We start from the raw sequence: 26,291 nt of genomic DNA on the forward strand, positions 1-26,291 counted from the left end.
CTTATTGGTGTTCCGCCTTCTCCGCACGCCTTGCCCCTGACCTGTGCTCATGTCACAGCCAAATTAGAAACAAGGTTCAACACATCACTAAATAAAACGCTTTTTTTAAATATGCAGGGGAGTGCACTACTGTATATTTATTCCCATGCTTCGGGCACAAGTATAAGCTACTGTATGTGTGGAGAATTTGTATTATATCTAATTGTTCTTATATTTTGTTCAGCATTTCAGCATGTAGCGAGGAGAGTCCAGTGTGGATGTCAGAAATCTGGGCTGATGAATCGTACCTTCTCAGGCTGTGCCCGCTAACCAGTTCCCTCGCCCTGACAGTCGAACACAAAATTCATTTTGATCCACAGAGGAGTATCCAGCTCTATAGAGAAAAACAGGGATATCTGGAAAGCCATGTGCAGGTGAGTGTGTACTTTGCTGATGATTCACACACACTGACATGCGTACAGTCTCACAGCTGTACATTAAGATTTCTGCTTTGGAACAATTAGTAGGATTGGGACCATTTCATTAGATTTGTTTGTTACCAAAGATTGCAAATCATTGTGACTAGTCAAATACAAGAAGGAAATACATACATTTGGTCAGCACTCTGGTCTCTGGTTGTATCTATTTGGACCGTACTGTTGGTGTAGTGCTTTTAGAATGCACCAGAATCACTAAAATCACTAATAATTATCACTAATATCCGTATAAAGCAATTGAATTTTTTCGAGTCACAATGTAAACTTCTGCATTAAGCAGGAAACATTCCACCTTTAAAGTTACTAATAGCCTTTTGTCAGCACAGAGAATATACTAGTGTTGCTAGTTAGGGTTATCTAATGAAGTGACAGGAAATCATTCTTATTCTTTTTAGAACAGTTATAAACTTATAAGCAATAAACATTATTGTGGGCGTTGCCGGTCCAGCGGTAACCATGTGTATTCCCCTCCCTTATTTTTGTTAGTTCCATTTGTTTGAAAATTACTGATCTCGATCATAATTGTACCATCGCTGTTAAAAAAAAACCCATTTTGACTTAAATAAGCAAATCCTTAAGAATCTTTAATTGGATAATTAATGCAGTGATTAATATGTTTCAGCTGGCAACAATTCTTTTAACCCTTAACTCACTCACTACTATTACTATAGTGAGTAGCTTCTGATTTCTTAGACAGCCATGGTGGAAGATGTTAACAAAAGTAAAAGATGTTACTCAGACAGTTACTCATTCTGTTGTCTCAAAAAGGCTCATCTCAAGCAAAGAAAACAGTTAAGGAAATTGCTAAAATTGGGTTAAGAAGTGTTTAAAACCTTATTAAAACCTGGTAAAAAAGTGCTGAATAATGTGGTCTAAAAAAATCCTCACCACTTAAATTGGTGATGTTCCTTGATCTAGCCGTTTTGAGTAATAAGTGTTTAGTTTATCATAATTACCATAACATTTCTTGTACTATACAAAATCTTTTTTTTTTGTTATTGCCAATTCTGAGGTCTTTATGGTCGCGTAGTAGCATTAGAGCTTACAATTTGAGCAGCCAGGCGTATAAGTCTCGTAAGTTATTTAAAATCGGCATTCAAACCGATAACTTGTTCAAGGATGAACATTTTTGTGTAACAATTGTAGTTCATTTTGAGTGTAGCATAAAACAGAAAACCATCCTCCCACTGGTGGTTTTCAATCATGTTTCATAGTAGTAGTCCCAAATTTTTGACACCGTCAGAATTTTTATTTTATTTATTAATTTTTGTGCATATTTTTTTTGCAATTTTTCATTCGCAACAGATCCTTGTGTCTTTTGTTAACAATTCTTATTAAGATATAATGCTGTGTTGTAGGAGGTTGCGCTCACTGAGGTGGAACAGAGAATCAGACTGAACCAGACAGATGACACAAGTGGAGGTGAGTCACTGAGGCATGCCAGTCACACATGTTCCATTTAAGCCCCTCACTCCCAAGGTATTTGGTCAAATTTAATGACTATTCATTAATTAATAACTAGGTCATGGTGTTCAGTAATAAATATTAAACTTAATAAAAAATAATCCGGTGTTTGAACTGAAATAATCTGGTGTTTGAAACTGTTTATAAAAATATGACATACATTTTTGTAAGTATTAGTTCTTCTGAGGTTTAAGATCAACATAGTTGCAAATACAGTGGGGCAAAAAATTTTTCTCCCACTTAAAGAGATAAGAGAGGCCTGTAATTTTCATCATAGGTTTACCTCAACTATGAGAGACAAAATAAGAAAAAAAAAAATCCAGAAAATCATGTCCACCAAATCAATTTTTCCACCAGATTATGTGTTACTGATAGTAGCCTTTGTTTCTTTGGTCCCAGCTCTCTGCAGGTCATTCACTAGGCCCCCCCATGTGGTTCTGGGATTTTTGCTCACAGTTCTTGTGATCATTTTGACCCCACGGGGTGAGATCATGCATGGAGCCCCAGATCGAGGAAGATTATCAGTGATTTTCTATGTCTTCCATTTTCTAATAATTGCTCCCACAGTTGATTTCTTGACACCAAGCTGCTTACCTATTGCAGATTCAGTCTTCCCATCCTGGTGCAGGTCTACAATTTTGTTTCTGGTGTCCTTTGACAGCTCTTTGTGTCTTGGCCATAGTGGAGTTTGGAGTGTGACTGTTTGAGGTTGTGGACAGAAGTCTTTTATACTGGTAACAGATGCTATTAATACAGGTAACGAGTGGAGGACAGAGTAGTCTCTTAAAGAAGTTACAGGTCTGAGAGAGTCAGAGATCTTGCTTGTTTGTAGGTGACCAAATACTTATTTTACACCATAATTTGCAAATAAATTCTTTAAAAATCCTACAATGTGATTTTCTGGATTTTTTTTTATTTATTTCGTCTCTCAAACAGTAGTTGAGGTACACCTACGATGATAATTACAGACCCCTCTCATCTTTTTATGTGGGAGAACTTGCACAATTGGTTCCTAACTAAATACTTTTTTGCCCCACTGTACAACTAGTTACAATACAGTATATACAGTATACAGTAGGTAATTGAAAGTCTCTTACTGAATTCTGTGGTACTAATCAGAAGGTCTGTGGTTCAAGTCCCAACTCAACCAAGCTGCCACAGTTGGACTCTTGAGGAAAGCCCTTAACCCTGTCTCCTCCAGAAGCTCCCGCCCCATGGCTGCCCCTGCGCTCCCACCCCAGCTTCCTAACTGGGATATGCGAAGTCCCATATTTTAAGATTTTTTTTTAGCAAATCACCATAGCTCCCAGAGGATCCTCAAAGTGTGTGTTATGGTCTAGTTGTAATAACCATCGGATAATGCATTTTGTCTATAAAAATGATCTATTGTTGAGCCATGCCCCACCAGAGAACAACAGAGTTGAGCACCAATTCTATGAGGGGTATGCTCTAATAAGGTCACAAAAAAAAACCTTGTTTAATCCCCAGTTTCATTATTATTATTTTTTTACTTTTTAATTATTAAAAGGTGAATTTAAAGATTTTCTTTAAAATGATCTCTGATCACATAGCGGGCAGGAGAAGAGACCTTGACCTTGATATAGAAATGTGTCTGGATATAGCACCAAAGTATCTGAGATGTCCCATAGCAAGAATGACTTGGCAGCACACACTGCAAACATGGAAGGCTTTGTAGCGGTTAATCATTTTTACATATCCGCTCACTTTCCTTTTCTTCCTTATATCATTTATTATTCTACCACATCTCATCTTTCAGCCCCTGTTCCTGTTTTCCATTCCCTGCTGCTTTTTTGCCTTATAATGGTCTTGGTCACTGTTGCTCTCACTGTACACATGTCGACCCGTTTATACTTCCTGTTTCCACCCCTCCCCCTGTTTTGTCACTTCAAGTTAGCTCAAACAGGGTTGTTGGGGTGAATTTGGCTCAGTCAGGAGGGCATTGTGGTAGGATGTGGGATTTATTATTACACGCACACACACACACACACACACACACACACACACACACACACACACACACACACAGACAGGGAAAAGTCTTTGTGCGTCTGTTCTTTCTAAGTTTTTCAAGCATGTCTAATAGTGATAGGAAAGAAATGTTGAATTCTAGTCTATTAGACTAAAACATCATATTTCCCTTTTCATTTATGGCATCTGGCGATGCCCTTACCCAGAGGGACTTGCATATATCTTGCTATGCATCTTATTCCTCAACTGATCAGATGTTTAACACGATGCCCTTTGCCAGAGTGACTTATAACACTACTTAAACATTTATTTTTTTTAATCACAGTCTTTATCCAAAACATTTGTCTCCGCTATATCCTCCATGAACTCACTCTCACACACACACACACACACACACACACACACACACACACACACACACACAGACCTCCAACCCTGGAGCTGCGAGGCGACAGTGGTGACGACTAAACCACTATGCAGCAAGCTGTAGGTAATAATGTTTAATAAAACAATAGACAGTAGACTGTGTTCAAATATCTTGAACTATTGATGATGATAGAAACTATTGATGATAATATTTACATAGCTAGCAAAAAGGGGATTAAGTGAGTAAAAATGCAAAAAAATCAGAAAAACAGGTGTTATGAAAGCCTTAGGCAGATTTAGGTTTGGTACTGATGCACTTAAGACACGCACACAAACACACACACACGCTTCGTGACATGGGTAACCATAGTGATAGCTGCTTTACTGCTCTGGCTTCGATCCACAAGGTGTTTGTGTGACTTTAGTGCTTGTCAGAATCAGTATCCTCTGTAACCTGAGTGCTTAGTGCGGGGTTAGATTCATCGGCGTCCAAAAGAGTATGCTTGTGGTCTTTTATTGTAAATCTGTCTTTGTGTCCAATGTTTTTTACCTTATTCAGTCATACCCTATTCTGAGGTATAGTTTATTTTGTAAACCTAAATGGTTTGGTCGTCTTTTCATGGATTATGTTTTCTGGATGTCTTACCTCTAGGTCTCACCAGCCCGACAAACATAGAGGATTGCGTTCTGCTGGACAGCGTAAGTGTCTCTCTCTGTGTCTGAGTGTTTGTTTGCTTGTGATTTGATGCAATAAAGCTTTTTCTTTTATTATACCTTTAAACTATAAGATAAAATAAAAATAGCCAACTAAAGGACTGTTTAGATAGTTAGAGAGCAACACTAGATTTCTATCTTATCTGCGAGTGTGTGTGTTTATTGTCTGTCTTTTTATTCTCATTAGGTTTTTGAAGAACAGCTTGTCCTTTCTCTTAATGAAGACAAAGACAATCCCACCATAGATAATTCAGGTATGCAATTATTTCTTCATTTCCATGCACAGTATCAAAGGTTCACAACCATGGTTCCTTTAATTTGGTACACCTGTTCAACTGCTTCTTAATGGAAATATCTTATCAGCTAATCATAGGGCAGCAACACAATTTATTCAGGCATGTTGACATAATCAAGACAATCTGCTAAAGTTTAAAACGAGAGTCAGAATGGGTAAGAAATGTGACTTAAGTGACTTTGAACAGGTCTGAGTATTTTAGAAACTGTAGATCTGCTGAGATTTTTGCAAACAACCTTGAAAACTTACAGGTTTACAGAGAATGGTCTGAGAAAGAGGAACTATCCAGTGAGAGGCAGTTTTTTGGACTTCCGTGCCTTGCTGATGCTTATGAGGGCAGAGGAGAATGGCCAGACTGGTTTAAGCTGATAGAAAGGGAACAGTAACTCAAATAACATCTTCTTACAAACGAAGTATGCCAAAAAGCATCCCTGCATGCACAACATGTTGAACATTAAAGCACATGGGCGACAGCAGCAGAAGACCACACCAGCTGCCACTGCTGCCAGCTAAGGACAAGAAACTGAGTCTTAAAGTCTCATGGGCTAACCAAAATTGGACGATGGAAGTTTGAAAAAATGTAACTGGGTTTGATAAGTCTCAATTTTTGCCACCATATTCAGATGGTAGGGTCAGAATAAACAATATTAAAGCATGGATACTGTACATCCTGCCTTGTATCAATGGTTAAAGCTGGTGGTGGTGGTGGTGGTGTAATGGTGTGTGGGAGATTTTCTTTGTTACATTTTGGGCCCCATAGTACCAACTGATCATAATTTAAATGCCACAGCCTACCCGAGTATTGTTGGTGGCCATGCCCGTAACCACAAGATAACACACCATGTCGCAAAGCTAAAATCATCTCAAACTGGTTTCTTGAACACTGTTTTCAAATGGCCTCCACAGCTTCCATCTAGCCATCCATCAGTTTTCTATATTGCGTATCTTGTTAGGGTTGCCTGGAGCTTATAGTGGGGAACTTGAGGCACAGGGCGGGGTACATCCCCGGACCCCTGGAATGTCCGTCAAGCATGAACAGAACAGGATTCAACCCTCCACTTGTGAAGGTAGGATACGATAGCTCCATTGGCCACCGTGATAGCAAACCTTATTCTACTTCTAAATTCCAAATAGACCTGTTTTAAGGAACAGCCCCTGAGCCTCAGCACTCTGGCCACAATCACAGTTTGGTTTGAGGCCCATTTATGCATCGCAATGCATGTGCTTCTGTCCATCTTAACACCTGTAACATGTACGAATATGGGAGATTGAAGGCTAACGCAAGGTGGGGAAATAATGTATACCCATCCTTCCAGACCATGGCTAATGCTGCTCCATTTGTTCTTGGCCATTGATGAAAGTGTCACTCTAGGCAATCAGACTCTCAACAATCTTCAGACTTTCTCTTCCAGCTCTCACTGACTTTCTCATTTGAGTTTAAGTTCACTTTCTGGTCAAAGTGCAAAATTAACTTCACTAAAAGGATTCAATCTTAAACACATATTCTGAACTTAAAGGTCCTACACATCATATTTTTCATTAAATGTTAATATGATCTTTAGGGTCCTAATGAAAAGTTTGTATTATACGTTAATTAAAAATTCTAAATTATTGTGTAAAAAAAACACTAATTTTACCTGGTAAAAACTAGCTCTATTCTCAGCAACCTGTTTCAGTACATGCTAATTTAAATGCTTATGATCTCTGCTGAGCCCGCCCCCCCAGTTCTGTGGGGCGTGTCTTCACAACACACGTGGGGTATAGCCACGGAAGTGTAGTCCAGTGCGGGCAATGCTTTGGACTGCATTACCCACAAAGCATTGCCCACAACGCAGTGCTTTGTGGGTAATGCAGTCCAAACTGGAAAACGCTGGATTATAGAGCCTGAGCCTGTTTTCTTCAGTCGTTTTTGGTTTGATTTAAGTACGGAACCTACGCGGAAGTTTGTAATATCGCCTGACAACGCAGAAATTAAAAGAATGGACATGCATCGACTCGATTTGTCTTTCTCATCACTGCATGTGCATGAATTAACGGGCTGTTACGCTGCCGCGAGCAACAACAACAAAAGCGGAGAAACTTACCGAGAGAGATACGGACGCGATGTGTTTACTGATGTGTTTACATGACTTCTTAATCTTCGACAGACATCGTTATAAACCATCTAACGTAACAAAGGTAAGCATAATATAGTTTTCCGACTACGTACACAGTTTGCAACTAGACAATCACCTTAATGCATTGTTTATTATAAACGGGCGATTAGGGATTATATTGAGACGGATGTACACAGAAAAGAAGCCATAACCATGTTCTATGAGAGTATAAGTTAACTTAGACTCCGCATTCATCGTGATTATTAGAAAAGGCGATCTGCAAAGAGTCATACAGTAGTAAAAGGAATTACTCACTGAGCCTGGTGAAGATGAAGCAGGAACACGAAGCGTTAGTACAGATCCATTTTTTAGGAGCAGCTTCCTAGTAAAACCTGCTTTATATTGACCCGCGTTTATAAAGCAGTCTGGTGAAAAATGATTATCGCAAACATAAACGCATTTAGGTTAATCGGCGGGGACGTTAGCTTCAAAAACTAAATTCAGCCACTGCGTCCTCAGTGGCTCAGATACATAACCCTAGGTAGGTACCCTAGGTCACTAACCCTAGGTAGTGAATGACGACTGCTGTGTTCGCTATTACACCCAACAACTGTACACCACACTCGCTTAGGCGCCATTTTGCTCCAGCTGCGAAAAACAATGGCCGACAGCTTCTTCTCACTCGGGGCGGGTCTTTGCTAAAACACCAGTGTCAATCAACTAGTGTAGGAACGACCTCTGTCGGTGTGGCGTCACAGTGACAGGCATTTGTGATTGGCCTGATTTCAGAAGGGGCATGTTATTGTAATAAATGAAAAGAAAACCACTGGGCGGCTCTTTATCATCGTAGAGTGGTTGTGTACGCACTCTCCTAACACACAGTTCAGTCCAAACAGCTTAAAATAGTGCATGTAGGCCTGTATGACCCCTTTAAGGGAAAGGTAAAATTAATAGAATGTAATGCTTTGGGGAACTCTTTCATAAAAATCTGTTGGGGAAATCATTCAGCAGCACCAAATGTTATACTGCATATTACATTGTATGTTAGAAATGTAATGAGTGTACGATGGTGTAATACAAATGAAAACCAATTAATTAGTCAGTGTTGTTTAATGTTTAGAACTTTAGAAAATAATCTTTTTTTTTTGTGGATCCATTTTTTTAATGGATTTTCTCACTCTCCTGTTTCGCTTGCTGTCTCTAGTGTGCTTCAGGTGGCTCTGCAGGTACAGTGGTTGTTTGGTGTCCTTTATGCAGATGACACAAGGTTTATTTAAGACAAACCGGGACCTGTGGAGAAATTTATTGTGAATAAGGGTGAACAACCTATTGACATTTACAGAAAACCTCAAGCACAATACACTGATGAGACTCCTGGTTGCAATAAAACATTTGAATCGCGCACACATTTTAAAGTAGGCTGTAAGTCCGTAAATGACTCCGGCCATGGTGGCTTGGAGACCTCAGCAGTCAAGTGAAACGGCTGATTCTTGAAACTTGTTTCTATTCATTTCTGACCTCGCTTTAAGCCATTTCCACTTCCATTTTAATTATTCATTAGCATGGATTAGAGCTAATTGTCCTAAATGTCTGCTTTTATGCAAATCATACGAACCTGTTTGGTGCAAATCATACGAACCTGTTTGGTGCACCAAAGGAGTTCCTGGGAGGCCAGAATTTCTGAGGTCAGCATTTCTACCTTGATAGTATCCTAGCATGGGATGATATTCAACACTGGGATCTTGCAGGGGATTATATAGAGAAATAAAGGTTTTTAGAAGGTTTTTGTGATAACAGATTCCGTTATCTTGCACAAAGTCCTGGTTTGACTTGAAAACTCCTCGTCTTTTAATAATCTATGTGGTGCGTCAGTGCTGGAATCTTCTGTCATGTTGGTAAACAATCAGCAGTTGTTACTCAAACTGCTTCAATTATGAATCAACAGCAGTTTAAAACCCCATGAGTTGGATTATTTTCTTTTCCCGCTACATCCGTCATGTTACGTTTTCAATTCAAGCAAACCTTTGTACTTTTAAACGCATTTGGGGCACCACTACTATTAACCATAACTGGGAAGGTGAGGCTATACTGAGCACTTACTGAAGCTGGACAGTTGTAGATTGGGGGGAAAATGTGTTGCCCAGCTGTTCAGTTTATAAGGTCTGTGCTCACAGTAGCTTTCGATTCCAGTTTCAAGTGTTGCCCATTATTGTTTTCTGTGGATGTTCCTCACCTGCCTTATGTTGCATATTGTGCTGCATTCCTGTTGGCGCAAGGTAGTCCGGATACACTGTCTGTAACAAAAATGACAGAATTTATGTATTTTGCAGTGACTTGCTACTTAGATGTGACAGCAGACTCTGCTTGCACACAGAGAGAAATGGTTATAAGTTTGTATGATTTGCATAAAAGCAGACATTTAAGATAATTAGCTCTAATCCATGCTAATGAACAATTAAACATTAGACAGGACCTTCCAGTTTGCAGCACCTTTTATCTTCTTAGTTGAAGCCAAACTGCTCTACACCACAGGTAAGTTCTACCTTTAAAAGAAGTTAAAGGTAGAACTTACAATTTTTAACAACCTTCTATGGAGATTCATGAGACCTCTTAAAATGGAGGTGGATTTGAAGTTATTTATTCATTTCGGGAAAAGCAGCAGTCGGACCTACCATAAAAAAAAAAAAATCAGCCGTTGGAAAAACAAACACTGCGCACGAGTCTGGTAACGCTTACTTTCGTTTTTGCACCGACTTTATTCAGGTGAACTTCGACCTGATAATTTGTGAGCCTCTGACACGTGAGCTAAAAAAATAGTAGAGGACTGTGGTCTCTGGTTTTAGTAAAAATAAATAGGAGCTTCATATTATGATTAATTAGGGATCACATTAGACCTTCACCTCTCTGTTTTCTTACTATGGCACATCTGTGTCAGGAAAAAAAGGATGTCTCGTCCATTGGCACAGTCTAGGGTTTCTTTGGCAAAACATTTTTTCCTGCATGTCTTCTAGATTTGTTGTTTAGATGTTGGCACCTTTCTTAGTCTCTCTGTGCCACACAAGCACGCACAGACAGACACACGGACATACACAAATGCACACATACACACACGGGCACCAATACCCCTGCATGCAGACACAGAATCACCCCAGGAGCAGGACAGGAGGAGGGGGGTTCAGAGTAGGAAGAGTTTGTCACCGTGGCAGTATAAATTAAGTTGTCAGGGTCACGGCTGTAAGAATGAAGGAGGAAAAACACTTGCATCTATCTTACTTAGGAAAGAGGTTGTAAATTTGTAAAGTTGCACACACAAACACACACTTTCATCACTGTTGCTGTCTTGGGTTCTCCAAGGTACCTCTGTCCTGTACCTCTTATGTTTTTTATTTATTTATTTATTTATTTATTAAGGCAGCATTTGGTATCACATAAAAAGGTAATTTAAGAGCACAGAGAAAAAGGGGGGAGATAGTTTGAGAGAGAGAGAGAGAGAGAGAATATAAAACGGTCATGACTTCAGTGCTCAGCCAAAACTCTACTGGAGTCCCTACATTGCTCAGCAGAGCTCACGCCATGAAGACATCTTAAAAAGAAAGAGAGAATAAAAACGCTTGTTAAAACCCGAGACAGGGAACAGAAGAACATTGGTTGGAGAAACTTTACTCCGGAGTTCAGCACAAATATCTCATGAGAAAGAAAAGAGAAAGGATAAAAATGTTCACGACCTGAAGAAAATTAGAAGGGACTGAAAATGTCAGACGTCTGGAGAAACTTTGGCAGGAGAACTTTTGTACAGGACTTCTACAGCTACTCTACACGTGTCCTACTTTCTACCACAGAGTTCCTTTATTCCTCAGGAGGCTTTTTTGTCTACTTTTTGTCTTCACTATTGATCTGGAATGTGATTGAGACGCATGAAGACATTTGACTGCAGGGGATTCTCGTACACACAGTCCACACACAATTATAGGTTAACTGCTACAGAACACTCATGCATATGCATGGCGGAGTGTGTGGCTTTTCAGCAGAGACAGGAAGTCCGCCACATGCAGAGAAGACTATCCAGTCACACACACACACACACTAGATGCACACATGGCTGTAATCTACTTTCAACATGTTGGATCTGCCTGAGCTATCAGTGTGTTGATTTTGGACCATTAGGAGGCGAGGGCAGAGTTTGCATCGTGCTTGCACAAAAATGCTGAAAAATTAGGTTTTTGCTTTTTAAAATAATGACAAATTACTGATATTTATCAGACAGTGTCTGCTTATTAAATAATTTATTGTAAAACGTATACAGCTGTAATTCACATTGCAACCAGAGAGACTTTTGAAGACTTTCTGGTAGTTATATTTTGGTTTAAGTGCAGTTGTGAAATGGATTTGATGCTAGCTTTATTGTTTAATAGGTATTTTTGGATGCTGTTGAACGCTAACATCACGTGCTTCCGCTTTACGCTCTTGTTTATTCCCATGAAGACTGCAGGGAGTTTTGAGAATATATTTAACAGAACAGTGTAGTCATGTTGTATTCTTTGTGCGTGATGTGTGTTGGAATTTTAGTCTTTTGCCCCCTGCTTGTCTGCGGACCCTCCTGGGGCTTCATTAGCATGTTCGGTTAATGATTCCTAAACCTTGGCTGACCTTGTGGATACTTCAGGACACCTTGTGTTAAACCCCTCCATGTTTTGCTCCTCTCTGTCAAGCCAAGGGGATTGGAAATCGGACTTTTCCCTGCACCGAAAACGTGGGAGTATAGAGTGTGGAAAGAGCCCAACTTCTTACACACACTTCCATTCAGTCATCTGCGCCGTTACCCGCTTTCACCTCCAGCCTACGGGATTGTGCCTGAGGATTTTATTTTTGTATAAAACTTTTGGTATTTTTTGGATTAAATTTTTTTTTTCCCTGAAAAATTAAGCAAAGAAAAGACAAAGAAAAGAAGCATGGACTCGGATTCAGATTCTCCTTTTAACTACTCCTGGCCCTCGTTTCCTAAAATGAGGATTTTGAAGCGGAGGACCAAAGCAGGTAAGAAGGGAGGGTTATGAGAAAAGAAAGCGAGAGTGTAATGATCATAAAAGCGGGTCAGTGAGCTCTCAGGTTGCTTTTGTATTCAGTCAAAACCTAATGTTGACACTCCCACTTTCTAGAATGGCAGCTATAGTGCATGTTCAGATATTAGGCAAGAAATTACAATAAATATGCCAATCAGTAACTCAAGGTCAGGAGCTGTGAGGCAGCAATACTTCTGCTACTACTGTACCTGCTGTGCCACTCTGCCAGTCTTATGCTTAACATACCAGGCGGTATTGACATGTTCCTTTATGTTAATGCAATTATTTGCTCCAGGAGAATAAGGCAGTGTACCTGTAAAGCGCTTCACATAACTTTAGCTGTACTTGTATTTACACCTGAAGTAAATATAATCTAAATGAAAAGGGGTTTGCTTTTTATTTTTATTTTATTTTTTTTATGAACAATCACTATACCCCATAAAATGCCTGTCTTGTCAACATCTCTGACTGTTCCTGCTACACTACTTTAGTGTATATTTGATCTTACCCAGGTCAATCGAACTGTTTTTTTTCCCTGACACATTCGCCCTCTGGTGACTGTAGGTTTCTCCAAACAAACTTTCATACCTTTTAAGATATTATTTGTTATAAATGTTATAACACTTTTAAGTGAAATCCTCTGATTAGATTGTTTACTACTTGTTTACAACAAAATTTAAACTAGATTGACCCTGACCAGGCAATTTCCTAACAATGCATGAATTGGACGTTCCTCTTAATCAGCAATGTCTGAGTTCTTTGCTTTAGAACACATGTTTATTATAAATAACAATTTAATATTCAGTAACATCACTCATATGAGCATGCTGCCCATGATGAGAAATTCTCATTATACCTTGACCTGTGTTTCATGTCGTTGCCAAGGTGTTTGATTTATTGGCAAATGTGACCCAGTTGGCCTGGAAGCTCACTACGAGGTGGTTGTTTTTGAGAGTGTTTGTGCAGAAAAGGATCCATTTCATTGACGTCAAGATTAAACCGTTCCATTGTTGAAAACCTTGAAACTAACACATATCTTTTCAGAGCAGAGCTAGTAAATCTTTTTCTCTGCATTTAATCCATTTTGCCAGATGCCATGTTGTTGCTGGCAAGCATTTGAGTGGCCAGTAGTGTGTGTCTATGTGTGCGTGTGCGTGCGTGTGTATTTTTCCATAGTTGAGCAAAGGCAGAGAGCAGGATGTGATGCCTGATCTACAGCGTTAGCATACAACTATTCCGTTATAAAATAATAATAATAATAGTATGTGTTCATGTATTTATGTATGTTTGTTTGTTTATATATACTGTACATAAACAAACATACATGTTCAAAATTTTGTGTAAAAACTCAGTATCGAGCAAATATAACTTTACATGAATAACAACCTAACTTTTTTTACTGTGCCATTATCTTTTTTTTACGTACAAAAATGGAACCAAATAGAAAAAATTACGTGGACAATATTATGTACCTCCTAACTGCTTATGCAGGATTTACTAGAGTAAGTTACAGCCAGGTGCTGTTAATAATCAGCCCTTTATTAATTGATGGTCAGCAGGCATGCAGGCCTCTATAAAAACAGTTTGGCATTTTGCTGGTCTGGAGCGTTCAGGTACAGTATGTTTAACACAATGCCAAGAGGCAAAGAAATCGCCAATGGTCTTATAGAAGCAAATGTTGCTTCATAACAATCTTGAAAGAGTTATAAAACAATTTTCAAATAATGTGGAGTTTAACCTTCTGTAGTGGAAGTGGAAGGCCTTCAAAGCCTTTGCCAATTGAATACTGTAGCAAGTTCACCCTTACACACAATACCATACAACACTCAGAGAAATTAATAAAAACAAAAATGAATGAAAATAAAAGTAATTAGTTACATCTCAGACCCTACGGGTATCACTGAACAGGTTGTTGTTAAAGTCCATGACAGCACAATTAGAAGAAGAATGAACAAGTACAGTTTGTCCGGAAGGGTTGACAAGCGAAAGCCTTTTCTGTTTAAAAAGACGGAAACATGACTGACTGCATCTGAACAAAGCACAAGGCTTCTGGAACAATGTCTACTACAGATGAGACCAAAGTGGAGCTTTTTGGCGTACACAATCCTACAAAAGCTATTGAGGATCATGGGAGGTTCGAATCCTGAAATCATGGTTCATGGTTTGAGGATCCTGAAAGTATGTATAGGTATAAGAAGGGGTACTAATCGTTACACATGATAGGTCTCGAGTACTGAAGACCAGAAGCGTTTAACAAGAGCTGCTAGTTAGTCTGACTAGTCGTCGAGCCCTTACAAGTTGACCCTTGTCAAAGTCACTCAAATGTATACACTTACTCAAATCTTTATACGTATATACTGTACATGCATACACACACCCACACACGTTAACGGGGGTAAGTAAAAATTAACCAGACTCCTTATGTTTCGATACACTTTGTTCATCTGTTAACCTGTCAATGTTTTAGGCTGAGCTGTGAGACACGAATGCGCCACTGTCTTTAGTTCTTCATCAGAAGTGAATTTTATTCCTAATACTGTATATATATACTGCTTTCAGAGGACCAAGCAGGTAAAGAACTGTAGGGAGGATGCTTAAACAACTCAAAACAAAGTCTGTATTGACATTGTAGGTAGAAGTGTGCGTATGTGCATTGTGTTGATGACAAGATGACAATGCCCTTGGATAGCAGTCCTCTGTGTTTAATGTGAAGTTTAGGCTTCAGCTCTTTAAAGTAAAGAGCCACTGTGACGAGCCACTGTAACGAGCACTGTTGGTCGTTGCACCTTTTTCCTGATTACTGGCTCTTGAGAATCATGTTTTTTCAGCTGATGGTTGACTTTTAATTTTTTCTAAGTCGCCGATTGAGGATGTTTCCGACCCATACTCTGCCCTTTACTCTAAGGCTCATAGGGATGAATCCATGTATCGTTACCAGTAATGATTCCCTTTGAGAAACTTTCACCTTCCTTAGAGTACTACAGTAGTCCAAATTGTGTTTGCAGATATTTAACTGCTTCTGTTTATGCAATTCGGGTGTTTTCATACACCCTCAGACTACAAAAAAAAACTATTTACTGCACGCTGCTCTTTTTTTGTGCAAATCAAAAGTGGGGCGTCCATTTTTGCCCGCATGTTGCGAATGAACTGATACAAATGTAACACGTTCACACTTGCACAGCAGTGACAGGGAATGCACTGATGAAACAGAAATTTTAACTGGCATGTGAATAATTTGTGTGTGTGTGTGTGTGTGTGTGTGTGTGTGTGTGTGTGTGTGTGTGTGTGAGTGTGCGCGAGAGCGAGCACATTCATGTTTCTATTTAGCATATTTTTGCTTATACATAATCAGAAAGGACCGTCAGCTTTTGTAGAACTACGTTGTGTTGGCTGTCCTGGCTGCATGAATAAGGAAATTCCCCTTGGATGAACAGGATTTCCTTTACATTAGCCAGCCAGCCAGACAACAGGCCAGACATCAACCTCTCTCTCTCTCTATCCCTCTTTCTTTTGTGTGTGTGTGTGTGTGTGTGTGTGTGTGTGTGTGTGTGTGTGTGTGTGTGTGTCAGGGGGAGAACTAGACTTTTACTACTTGGCTGTTTAAAAGCAGGATACACATGTGTACTGTTTATCTAGCCGACTTAGACTCCAGCCTACATCAGTGTTGTCTTTCCTTTCCTGTAATAATTTGTGCACATAAATCCGTTCCTTCCTCTTGGGTTTCCACATTTTATGGTAGTTAACAATTTAAAGCACTAAAAGTTTCAGATGTTCAATGTTTAGGGGAAAATGTTTTTTTTAAACAAGCCAGTGTGGAGTATTAAACATTTTTTATGGAAATGTACAATAAACCGACAGGACTAATGTGGTCTTAATATACTGTAATTGCTATTTTGTTTTTTAACCTCTTGTGACTCACATTTCCTCATATGAGGACACGAAATCTTCTACAAACTACTTTGTCTATATATCGCTGTGTGATCGTATATGAGAACTAATTCTTTTGCCAAACTTTCAGCTGCTAGTAAAAAAAATAACAGTGAAAACAAATGCAACATACAGAACAGTAGAGTCCAGCTGTCAGGAGGGTAACTGAACTATTCTGATTGTTGATTAATTAAGGGGGAAAAAACAGTTTAATGTGTTTTGTTAAGGAGTCTGGACACAAGACAGCCTTGGTTTTGTTTAGCATTGATGTGCCTAAAATTGGCCCTAAAAGATTTCTTACATGTTGTTTCAAGATATCAAGATAAGATTTAATTTGCCTGAGATATGGTTGGTGTGATTTTATTTTACTGTATTTTCTTAGTCATCAGGCCCTTCAGTGAGCCTTTGCGCATGAATATAGGAAAATGCTCTCTCAGTATAACAGGGCCACATTTTTCCTTTTGATTGGTCCCTGTGTTATACTGTACTTTCTAAAGGAGTTTTCAAGAACAATCATTATCACAAAGTCTCCTGTCAGTTTCATTATATGTCACTGGGGCTAATGGAACGTTGTTTTAATTTTTTTCTTGTTCTTTTCTGTCTTATTTTTCCTTTTACAGAGAAGTCGTGCTCTCCTTCAGGTTCCAGCTCTCCATTCCAGGGTCAGTCTACAGACATCACTGCTGCCAGACTCACAGCCATGATCAACCGCACTGGAAAGGTGTGAGTTTGTGTATATGTGTGTATATGTGTGTATATGTGTGTATATGTGTGTATATGTGTGTATATGTGTGTATATGTGTGTGTATATGTGTGTGTTTGTGCGTATGTGCGTGTGTGTGTGCGTATGTGTGTGCGTATGTGTGTGCGTATGTGTGTGCGTATGTGTGTGCGTATGTGTTTTTGTGTGTGTTTGTGTGTGTGTGTATATGTCTGAGTATGTCTGAGTATGTGTGTGTGCGTTTGTGCGTGTGCGTATGTGCGTGTGTGTATTTGTGTGTGTGTGTGTGTGCATGTGCGTGTGTGTGTGTGTGTGTGTGTGCGTATGTGTGTGTGTGTGTGTGTGTGAGTATGTACTGTATGTGTGTGTCTGTGCGTATGTGTGTGTGTGTGTGTGTGTGTGTGCGTATGTATGTGTGTGTGCGTATGTATGTGTGTGTGCGTATGTATGTGTGTGTGCGTATGTATGTGTGTGTGCGTATGTATGAGTGCGTATGTGTGTGTGTGTGTGTGTGTGTGTGTGTGTGTATGCACCTGTGCAAGTGAGAGTGTTTAAATGCTAAATCAGTCTGAATCTGCGGAGTATTATGAACTAATCTACACACAGATTAACCCTGCAATAGTGCATTTCTGTGAGCTAATTATCTTCTCTCATGAAGGCTTTTAATGTAAAGACTTGATCAGCATTTAATTTTTATGGACTTTTTGATCTTTAGATCTAGATTTCTTTCTTTCTTTTTTATTTAAACCACAGTATTTTGGCTATTGTGAATTTGTATTCCTATCTAACTATCCATCCACCATTCATCCATCCACCATTCATCCATTTCATTCATCTAATTAAAATTAAAATGAAATTTATTTATTTCAGAATGATGAACTGCACAGGAAGTACAACATTGCTGCAGTGACCAATGACAGCTCCGCCACTGACTCATCACCTGCTGTCAGAATTGAAAGGATGAAAGTGCAGCGTCCATTTTCTCGTCCTTTCTCTCCATCCCTCGCTCATTTCTCCCCCACTTCTTCAGCAGGACTGGTCTTGGACCGGTTTCTCCGTAGTAGCTGTCACAATGAACATGACAATCACAGTGCAAGCTCACCTTCGGAATCATATGAAATTAGGTGAGTATGCACAGCTGATATATACATATACACATCAGATCAGTCAGACTAAGGATAGCATTGTTTATAGTTATTTATTTGATTGTATTCTCAAATGTTTAAAATAATGACAATTAAGGTAATTAAAGTAATGTGTCATTTTACAAAATGAAATTGGCATACAGCAATTTATATTTTTTACGAAATCCTTAATTCTTCAAACCCTGCTAGATCTGGCTGAGCACAGAGTCAAAAAGACGCCTGCAGTTATCTAGTGTCACTTGTTTAATCCGTTCCTTTATTAAGATCATGTACAGAAGACTGTTTCATAACTGCTACTGCCTTCTTCACCCACATCCAACTGAATTCTATTGGCTTTTTTCTATTGGATTTAGAAGTTGAATACTGTTGTCCCAGTTTTTCACTAGTTGTCAGGTAAAATTAGCACAACTCTACTCCAGACGGAACTAATCAATGAAATAACTTGTTTTTTTTACAGGGAGAACTATAATATGTGGCATAACTTGTCTTAATACTTTTGGCCATCACTGTAGAAGTGAAAGAAATGTCACGTCTTTTAACAACTTTACGCTTAGACTGACAGTTTAACAATAAGTTAAAGATGGTTGTAACTCAACACAAAGTCTTAAGAGAAGTAGAACTCCTCAGTCTTGTATGTTGAAACGATTAGAATGCCACATGATGTACATAACACGAGTAACAGGGAACACTTTGGAGTTACTTTAATATGATTCAGCTTGTGTTAGGAATAAAACACATTGGAGGTACTTACTGTATGTAAAATAATTAAATATTGTACAGAGTGGTGCGATGTCTCTCTTGCCAAAGCTAACATAAAAAAAAGAGATGTATATATTTAGAAATGAAAAAGTGTTGCATTAGTCATACTCCTGTACATTATTTCTGTGTTAGTTGTTTCTGTTTAAACAAGTTTCAAAATAATTACTGAAGCCTAGATTTTGCCAAAAATCTTAACAAGACTAGTCAGTTCCAAAGTTTTGATTGTTTCTTACCTACCTGGAAAAGGAGACAGTAAAGACCTAAACGTAATCTGTACATGTACAGTAGGCAGACACTTGGAAGGAGAAATGTCTCTAAACTGTCTATAGGATGGTGGACATTAAGCTAAAATCAATACCATATATACATCAAAGTATTCCCTGGCATTGGCTGAACTTCTTGTTTCATTCAGTTTATTCAATGAAACTTTCCCCACTTTCACAAAGCCCAAATCTTGTGGCCTTGGAAATGGACAGTGAAGAGGAGGATGATGACATGCTGATGAAGAAGCCTCTCCCTCAGATATCATCTGAAATTAAGGACAATGGAGACAAACAGGACAGCTTTAATCCATCCTCAGACCTCAGCTGCACTAGCTCTCACTCTGCTTCCTCTAACCATGCCTCCCCAAAGGTACAGATACACACACACACACACACAAACACACACAAACACACACAAACACACACAAACACACACAAACACACACAAACACACACAAACACACACACACAAACACACACACACACACACACACACACACACAAACACACACACACAAACACACACACACACACACACACACACACACACACACACACACACACACACACACACACACACACACTGCAATGCTGATTTAGAGCTGAGAAACAGGCAGTAATATTTAATATATTTGAATCATATTGGGTCTAAAGGATTACGCATATGGTAATTTTTTCTATTTGTATCTTTAGGCGTCGTTAATTTACTATAATATACATCATTTAATTTAATTGACAATGAAAAAACGAGGGGAGCCGTTTACACAAGATTGTATAAGTTTAGGTTAGGTTTTTCCAGGCCACTATATAAATGTATTGTAAATAATGAATAAATATTCTGTTTTATCAAATATTATTTGTATTTTGATAGTAGTTATTAAGTAATCCACTAAAACTGTTAACTGTATGCGTAATCCTTTAGACCCAATATGAAAAAAGGTAAAAACCTTAAGTTGAGCCAACACTGTGTTTAAAACATATAAAACGTGTAAAACTTCCTCTCTCGTCCGTTCCAATCACTCAGCATTACGATTACCAGGATCTGATTACAAACCTTATTTTTTTATGTTTAAACCATCTTCACTATGGCAGATGGCTAACCAACAATTTGATCAACTCAAATTGTGACATTTACTGTGTGAGGACTTTAAACCGAGTTCGCAAGTTTTACACGTTTCATATGTTTTAAACACAGTGTTGGCTCAACTTAAGGTTTTCACCTTTTTTGTACATAACAGACCATAGAATTTAACTCCATTTAAAGTTCATGCAGTTTTTGCAACTTTCAGGCACTTATGGTTTAGATTAGCTTAAAAAAAAAAGCTTGTCTTCCAACTGTTTGTGGGCATGGAGGTCGTGTCTAGGTTTACCTAATCTCCAATTAAAGTGCTACCATCTCTAACCTCCTCAGCGTGTGGGGGTTTATTAGAGCTTCAGGGGTTTTAAGCTTCTTAATTATTGCCCTGACAGTTAATATATACATGTTTATAATCTTTGTCAGATCAACACATTTTTCCTTATATTTTTTGTTCATATAATTCTTTAATTATTTTTTTATTTTAATTTGTAAATACTTAAGATCTCTTAACCACTTATAAGGACTTGGTTTATTCAAAATTATTTGTTGCTTATTTAATAATTCTTATAAAAAAAAATTTTGCCAATTGATAATAAATTGACTTTAGTTCATGGATAGTTTAAAACAATACAAATTGTGCATAACATTTTATCTTTGGCAAGGGTGCCAAATAATTCTGTAGCTTGCTATAGCACAGGCAAACCACAGTAATAAAATCTGTTGGTGGGAAACATCATGTAACAGAGATCTTTTGTTAGAAGTCTGGTCAGGATCAACCTGCACCCTTCTGCCAGGAAGATTGAGCTGAGGAGGAAGTTTGTCTTTCAGCAGGACACTGACCCAAAGCTCACTGCCAGAGCAACATTACAGTGGCTAAACCCAGGGGGGAAATGGATGTCCTTAATTACCCCTACAGTTCAGTAATCAGAAATCTGTCACGATCTCAAAATTGCTACAAGTGGTACATATCCAAGTAAAAAATATGAAGAAGAAATGTTTATTGTCTGTTTAGTTTTTTTATGTTTAATGGTTCGTTTATTTTACTGTATTTGGACCATACTAACAACAATAGATTCTTATGCATCTGCAAGTTTCTGCATTTTAAAGTCTGTTTTGACAATTATATTGTACTTATTGTACTTATATTTTTGTCACTTTTTAGGACTTTGGGAGTGCAGATCAGGGTGTGCGTCACCGTTCATATTCTTATTCATCACCCAAACTCAGCCTGCTGTCTCCCCGGTCCAACCGAGACACTCCTCGTCCACCTGTTGACCTCAGCCATGGTTTGAGCTTCTCCTTTTTTACTTTTTTTTCTTCTTTTTATTTCCTAGCATATTACTGCCTATGCCGAAGTTTTACTAATAATTTGCTAATAACTTAAATTCCATGATGCATGCATCAAAAAAAAAAATCTGTTTAGGGTTCTGCTAGACCCTGTAAATACAATACTGTGGGGGAAAAAAGGAGATAACTTTAATTACAAAATTAACCAGTTATAGAAGTATATAATGTAAGGATAGAAAACATCCTTGTGATTACTTTACTGTTACAGTAAGTGTTGGTGTTTAGAGACGGTGCAGAGTTATACTCCCTGCTTTAAAAGCAAAAAAACAAAACCTTTCGTTGTGATACAGTATTTGAGAAATAAAGAAAGTGCATTGCCCTTTCCCCCAGGTATTCACTATCTATCCAAAACATGCTGCATGTGCTGCTTTGCTTAAGAACAGTTAGTTTATTTCAGGGAAGATTTGCATATTAAGATTTTGTGTGACCTTTACTTCCTGGTGTAATCTGTGTATGTAACACATGTGCAACCTTTATAATAAGAAAAAAGGCTGTTGTAGGATTGCATGTTATTAAAAAAAATGCATGTAATGTTTTGCACATTTGCTCTTCAGACAGTTTATGATGGTCCTACCTAAAAATGTAAAAGCAACTTGTTTGCGATTGGCTTTGAGAGAGTGCTGCCGTAATCAATTTGTGTTTTCCAATACAGATATTATTATAAAGCAAAAAAAAATTACAAAGCGGGACATGGGGTCATTTGCTTTTCCCTGCTAAGAAATTGCCCTTTTTTTTGTTCCTTAGTAACTCACTGAAGACACACGTAATATACATGCACAGGACAATTTATCAGTAACACTTTGCTGTCAAACACTTGTAGTTCTTTGCATGGATTCCACAAGGTGTTAGAAATAGTCCTTTGAAATTCATGTCAATGTCGACATGATTGCATTACAAGATAGTTGCATCTGCCACATAGTGCATAGTGACACATCCCAAATGTACTTTATTGGATTTACATTTGGTGAGTGGGAAGGCCAATAAAGAACTAATGGACACATTTTTAAAATCGACTGTGAAAGTGTGTCCAGATATGCTGTGAATCTTGCTTGATGGATATAAAGGGGCATCTGCGTGTTGCAGCTTAAATAGAGATTCATTTGCCTAGGTGATCTTTTATCCGGTCTTAACGTTGCAGTTTTGGTGACTACTGTGACTTCAGATTCCTGTCCTTAGCCTGATAGAAGTGGAAACTGATGTGGTTTTTCTGCTGCATCAGTGAAGTGTTGTGTGTTTTTTTCAACTTAGACCAGTCTGGCCAAAATGTCTAGAGACTGAATGTGAAGATTCCAGAGATCAGCAGTTTCTGAACTACTTCAACCAGCCCATCTGATATTAATAATCAAGTCCCAGTCAGTGTCCTGTATAATTACTGCATTCTGATGTTTTATGTGAACATTAACCAAAGCGTATGCTCTATATCTAATTTTATTAAACATTGCTCTGCTGCCACATTATTGATAAATACTATTTAATAAATTTAATAATTGCATAAATTAGCTACTTTTGTAACTTTTTTACAAAGTTACCTGAAAGCGTTTATTAGCAAATTGTTAAGTATACTCCTTCCTTGTGTCAGCAACATGTGCTGTTAAAAAAGAGAGAGAGAGAGGGTAAAATTCTAAACTTGGTTTTACCAAGTGATCACTTAATTTTTTTGACCTGTATTCTTTGACTATCTTAATGAGTTTTTCAAATAATCAAAGAAATATTAATATTACAAAAAATTATCTGAGTAAATACAAAACACAGTAATTAAATGATAATTTTATTTATTCAGGGTAAAAAAAACCTGTCCAAACCTGGCTGACCCTATGTGAAAAAGTTATTAGTAATTAGAAAAAGGTTCAGTCCCTAAACCTAATAACTGCAATCAAGCATTTGCAATAACTGGCCATGAGTTTTTTTACAGTAGATCGCTACAGAGGAATCTCAGCCCACTCTTCTATAAAGTGTTTGAATTCAGCCACATTGGATGGTTTTTCGAGCATAAACGGCCTGTTTAAGGTCATGCTATAGAATCTCAATAGGATGCAAGTCTGGGCTTTGACTAGGCCACACCAAAACCTTAATTTTTCATTTATTTATTTATTTGCTATTTAGGGGTACTGGAGACTTGCTGGTGTTTTGGAACATTGCCCAGCTGCATAACCCAAATGGGCTTGAGCTTGAGGTCTTCAGTATTTTCTAGTAGAGCGCAGAATTCATGGTTCCATTAATCATGGCAAGTCGTCCAGGTCCTGAAGCTACAAATCACTGTACTTTGTTTCTGTCTGTCTTGGCCACACATTACAGATTTGTTACCTTTTGAGATATATATGCAGTATGTACACAAAAATCATGTTGTGTAAGGAGCGAAGTGAACAAATGTGGAGACAAGAAACTGGTATTATATGGCATATAATGCCCGTTTTAGACAATTAGACCTTTTATTAAATCATAATAAAGAGAAGATTTACAGTTTAGTCTTGCACTTCAAAAGGACAGATAGTTTCTGCAAATGGTGATTGACGCTTGTAGAGTTGCTTTCGAAATATTCTCTGTAGATTCATGTCTCCTAATCCATTTAAATGCATTTGAACAGTAATGGTGCAGGTTGTCATTCACACAGACTCATTTGTTTTGTGTTCATATTTATATTGTACAGTATTTTAAATAGTTTCATTTCTTTGCTTCAAAGAGACATTTTACTTGGTGGATTATTATGTGCATCAGACAAGATTTGCTTTCAGTTTGGCTTTTCCATCAGTTTCCTAGTAACAATGGAAAAACCTATTTGCATATTGTTCTTCCCCTTGCTTTGTATTCTTAACGGAAATCTTGTTTGTAAATCAATTGCTACCCAGGTTTTAGCACACACTGTTTTTCCCATTGCGTTAATTGCGATCCTAAATAAAAATATCTGAGCCAGCGTGTATAGTGTAGTGCCGTGTACAGTGAGTGTAATGTTCGCTGTGTTCTGTAGATGGCGTCCTCTCCAGCAACAGCAGTGGCAGCAGATCTCTCCTACAGGCTCTGTCTCTGTCTAAATCTCTGTCTCTGCTCAATCCTGTTAGTAAGTACTTACTGACCCACTGCTGCCCGTCTCTCCATCCCACTTTACACAGTGAAATAACGTGCATGCTGCTGCTGGAACTCTGAGTCTCTCTGTGTGTATGTGTTTTATGTTTATGTGGTTGTGGGAAGCTGCTCTTTGTGTAAACTACTTAAATAATAAGAATAATGAAGCATGATTAAATATAATAATTAATAATCAAATAAAATAATGGTATAATTGTTGTAACACATGGTAATGTATGATTTCTGTTGCAACCGAGTTGGTTCTACTGCACAAGCTTTATCTACAGTGGCTTAAACATCATTGAGAAAAATGGTTATCCTGTATGTCCTGTTTATCCTGTATACAGGGTGGCACCTGGACAGGGTGCCAATCCATCACAGGGCACACACACATACATCGCAGGGCACACACCTTCTGCAGTCAGTGCTAACCACCAAGCCACCGTGCTGCCAAGCAAAAAATGTACATTAAAAATTAATAAATAACCTAGTCACTTATAAAACACATGAAACCATTTCCATTGCATTAGGCTTGTGTGTCCTGGTTTGCAGCTAACTTGACTCGAGGGTTGATGAGGGATTTTTAAAATTCAGTCTACAGTAATGTCTAATAAAATATGGGGGACAACAATACATTATGCTATAACCTATTTACAACTCCCTGGTCTATTGTGTATATTACTGATGGTTTCACTGCTGATGTTATAGACTATATTTATTAGAGATGGGGGAAAACGATTCTGAATGCACGTGTGGCAACTCTAAAATCGTTTTGGTTATCTTTGGTTTAAATTTTTTACCTTTATAATAGAGATGAACCAGTCGATCACTCGGAGACTAGAATTTACAGTGGGTGGTAAATTATAGTAGATGGTTTTCCGTTTGATTGGCATTGACCGGTGATTGGCTGATCAGTCTTAGATATAAACGATTCTGTCCCAAGCATCTGCGTGCCGCAAAAAAACACATTATTAAAAATATGGAGGATGACAGAGATATGTGCCTTTTAGTAAAAATTTTGCTTTTCTAGTTTGTATTGTTTAACTGTAGCCCTTGGCTTTTAAGTGAGAAATTATTATTATTTATACTATTGTTGTAAAGAAGAGGCTGCATTTAATTACCCATTCAAATAATACGTTTAAAATTGTTTAAATTGTTTAATTGTTTTTAAGTTTAAAAATATAATATTGATTATTTCTAAAATTAAATATATTTTACAAATTCTATAATTATAGAATAGGCAACTAGGTATTGTGATATCGTATCGAATGATGATCCCGTCCCTAGTATTAATGTGATTGTTTGTTTGTTTGTTTATGCTGACATTTAGTGGCCATTTTACAAAAAAAGTGGTCTCATTTCCCATTTGAAGAAAATGGAGAGAAAATGACTTCTCATTGTCATATTTGTGTGATAACTTGTGGCACTCTGGAAACATACACTGCCTGTTCAGATAATAATAAAAAAGAGAATTAAAATCTTCAGTAGAAATCAAAGCTGTGCTTAATATTAAATGTAAGAACAATTCTAC

At 38.0% G+C, this 26,291-nt stretch overlaps 1 protein-coding gene across 4 annotated transcripts in view; it reads left to right on the forward strand.

The window, feature by feature from the left end:
* arhgef28a (Rho guanine nucleotide exchange factor (GEF) 28a) overlaps positions 1-26,291 on the forward strand; it is a 92,395-nt gene that overhangs the window by 35,572 nt on the left and 30,532 nt on the right. For 2 of the 4 annotated variants that reach the window (XM_053485677.1, XM_053485680.1), the window contains exons 6-14: positions 224-413; positions 1,835-1,898; positions 4,948-4,994; positions 5,197-5,263; positions 17,008-17,108; positions 17,979-18,232; positions 19,459-19,645; positions 21,516-21,639; positions 24,666-24,755. In XM_053485677.1, coding sequence (XP_053341652.1) covers positions 224-413; positions 1,835-1,898; positions 4,948-4,994; positions 5,197-5,263; positions 17,008-17,108; positions 17,979-18,232; positions 19,459-19,645; positions 21,516-21,639; positions 24,666-24,755 — 1,124 coding nt within the window. The remainder of the gene's footprint in view (positions 1-223; positions 414-1,834; positions 1,899-4,947; positions 4,995-5,196; positions 5,264-17,007; positions 17,109-17,978; positions 18,233-19,458; positions 19,646-21,515; positions 21,640-24,665; positions 24,756-26,291) is intronic. The other 2 variants (XM_053485679.1, XM_053485681.1) reach the window with 1 other exon arrangement.

Source organism: Clarias gariepinus, chromosome 24 (assembly GCF_024256425.1).
Source record: "Clarias gariepinus isolate MV-2021 ecotype Netherlands chromosome 24, CGAR_prim_01v2, whole genome shotgun sequence".
Taxonomy (NCBI): Eukaryota; Metazoa; Chordata; class Actinopteri; order Siluriformes; family Clariidae; genus Clarias; species Clarias gariepinus.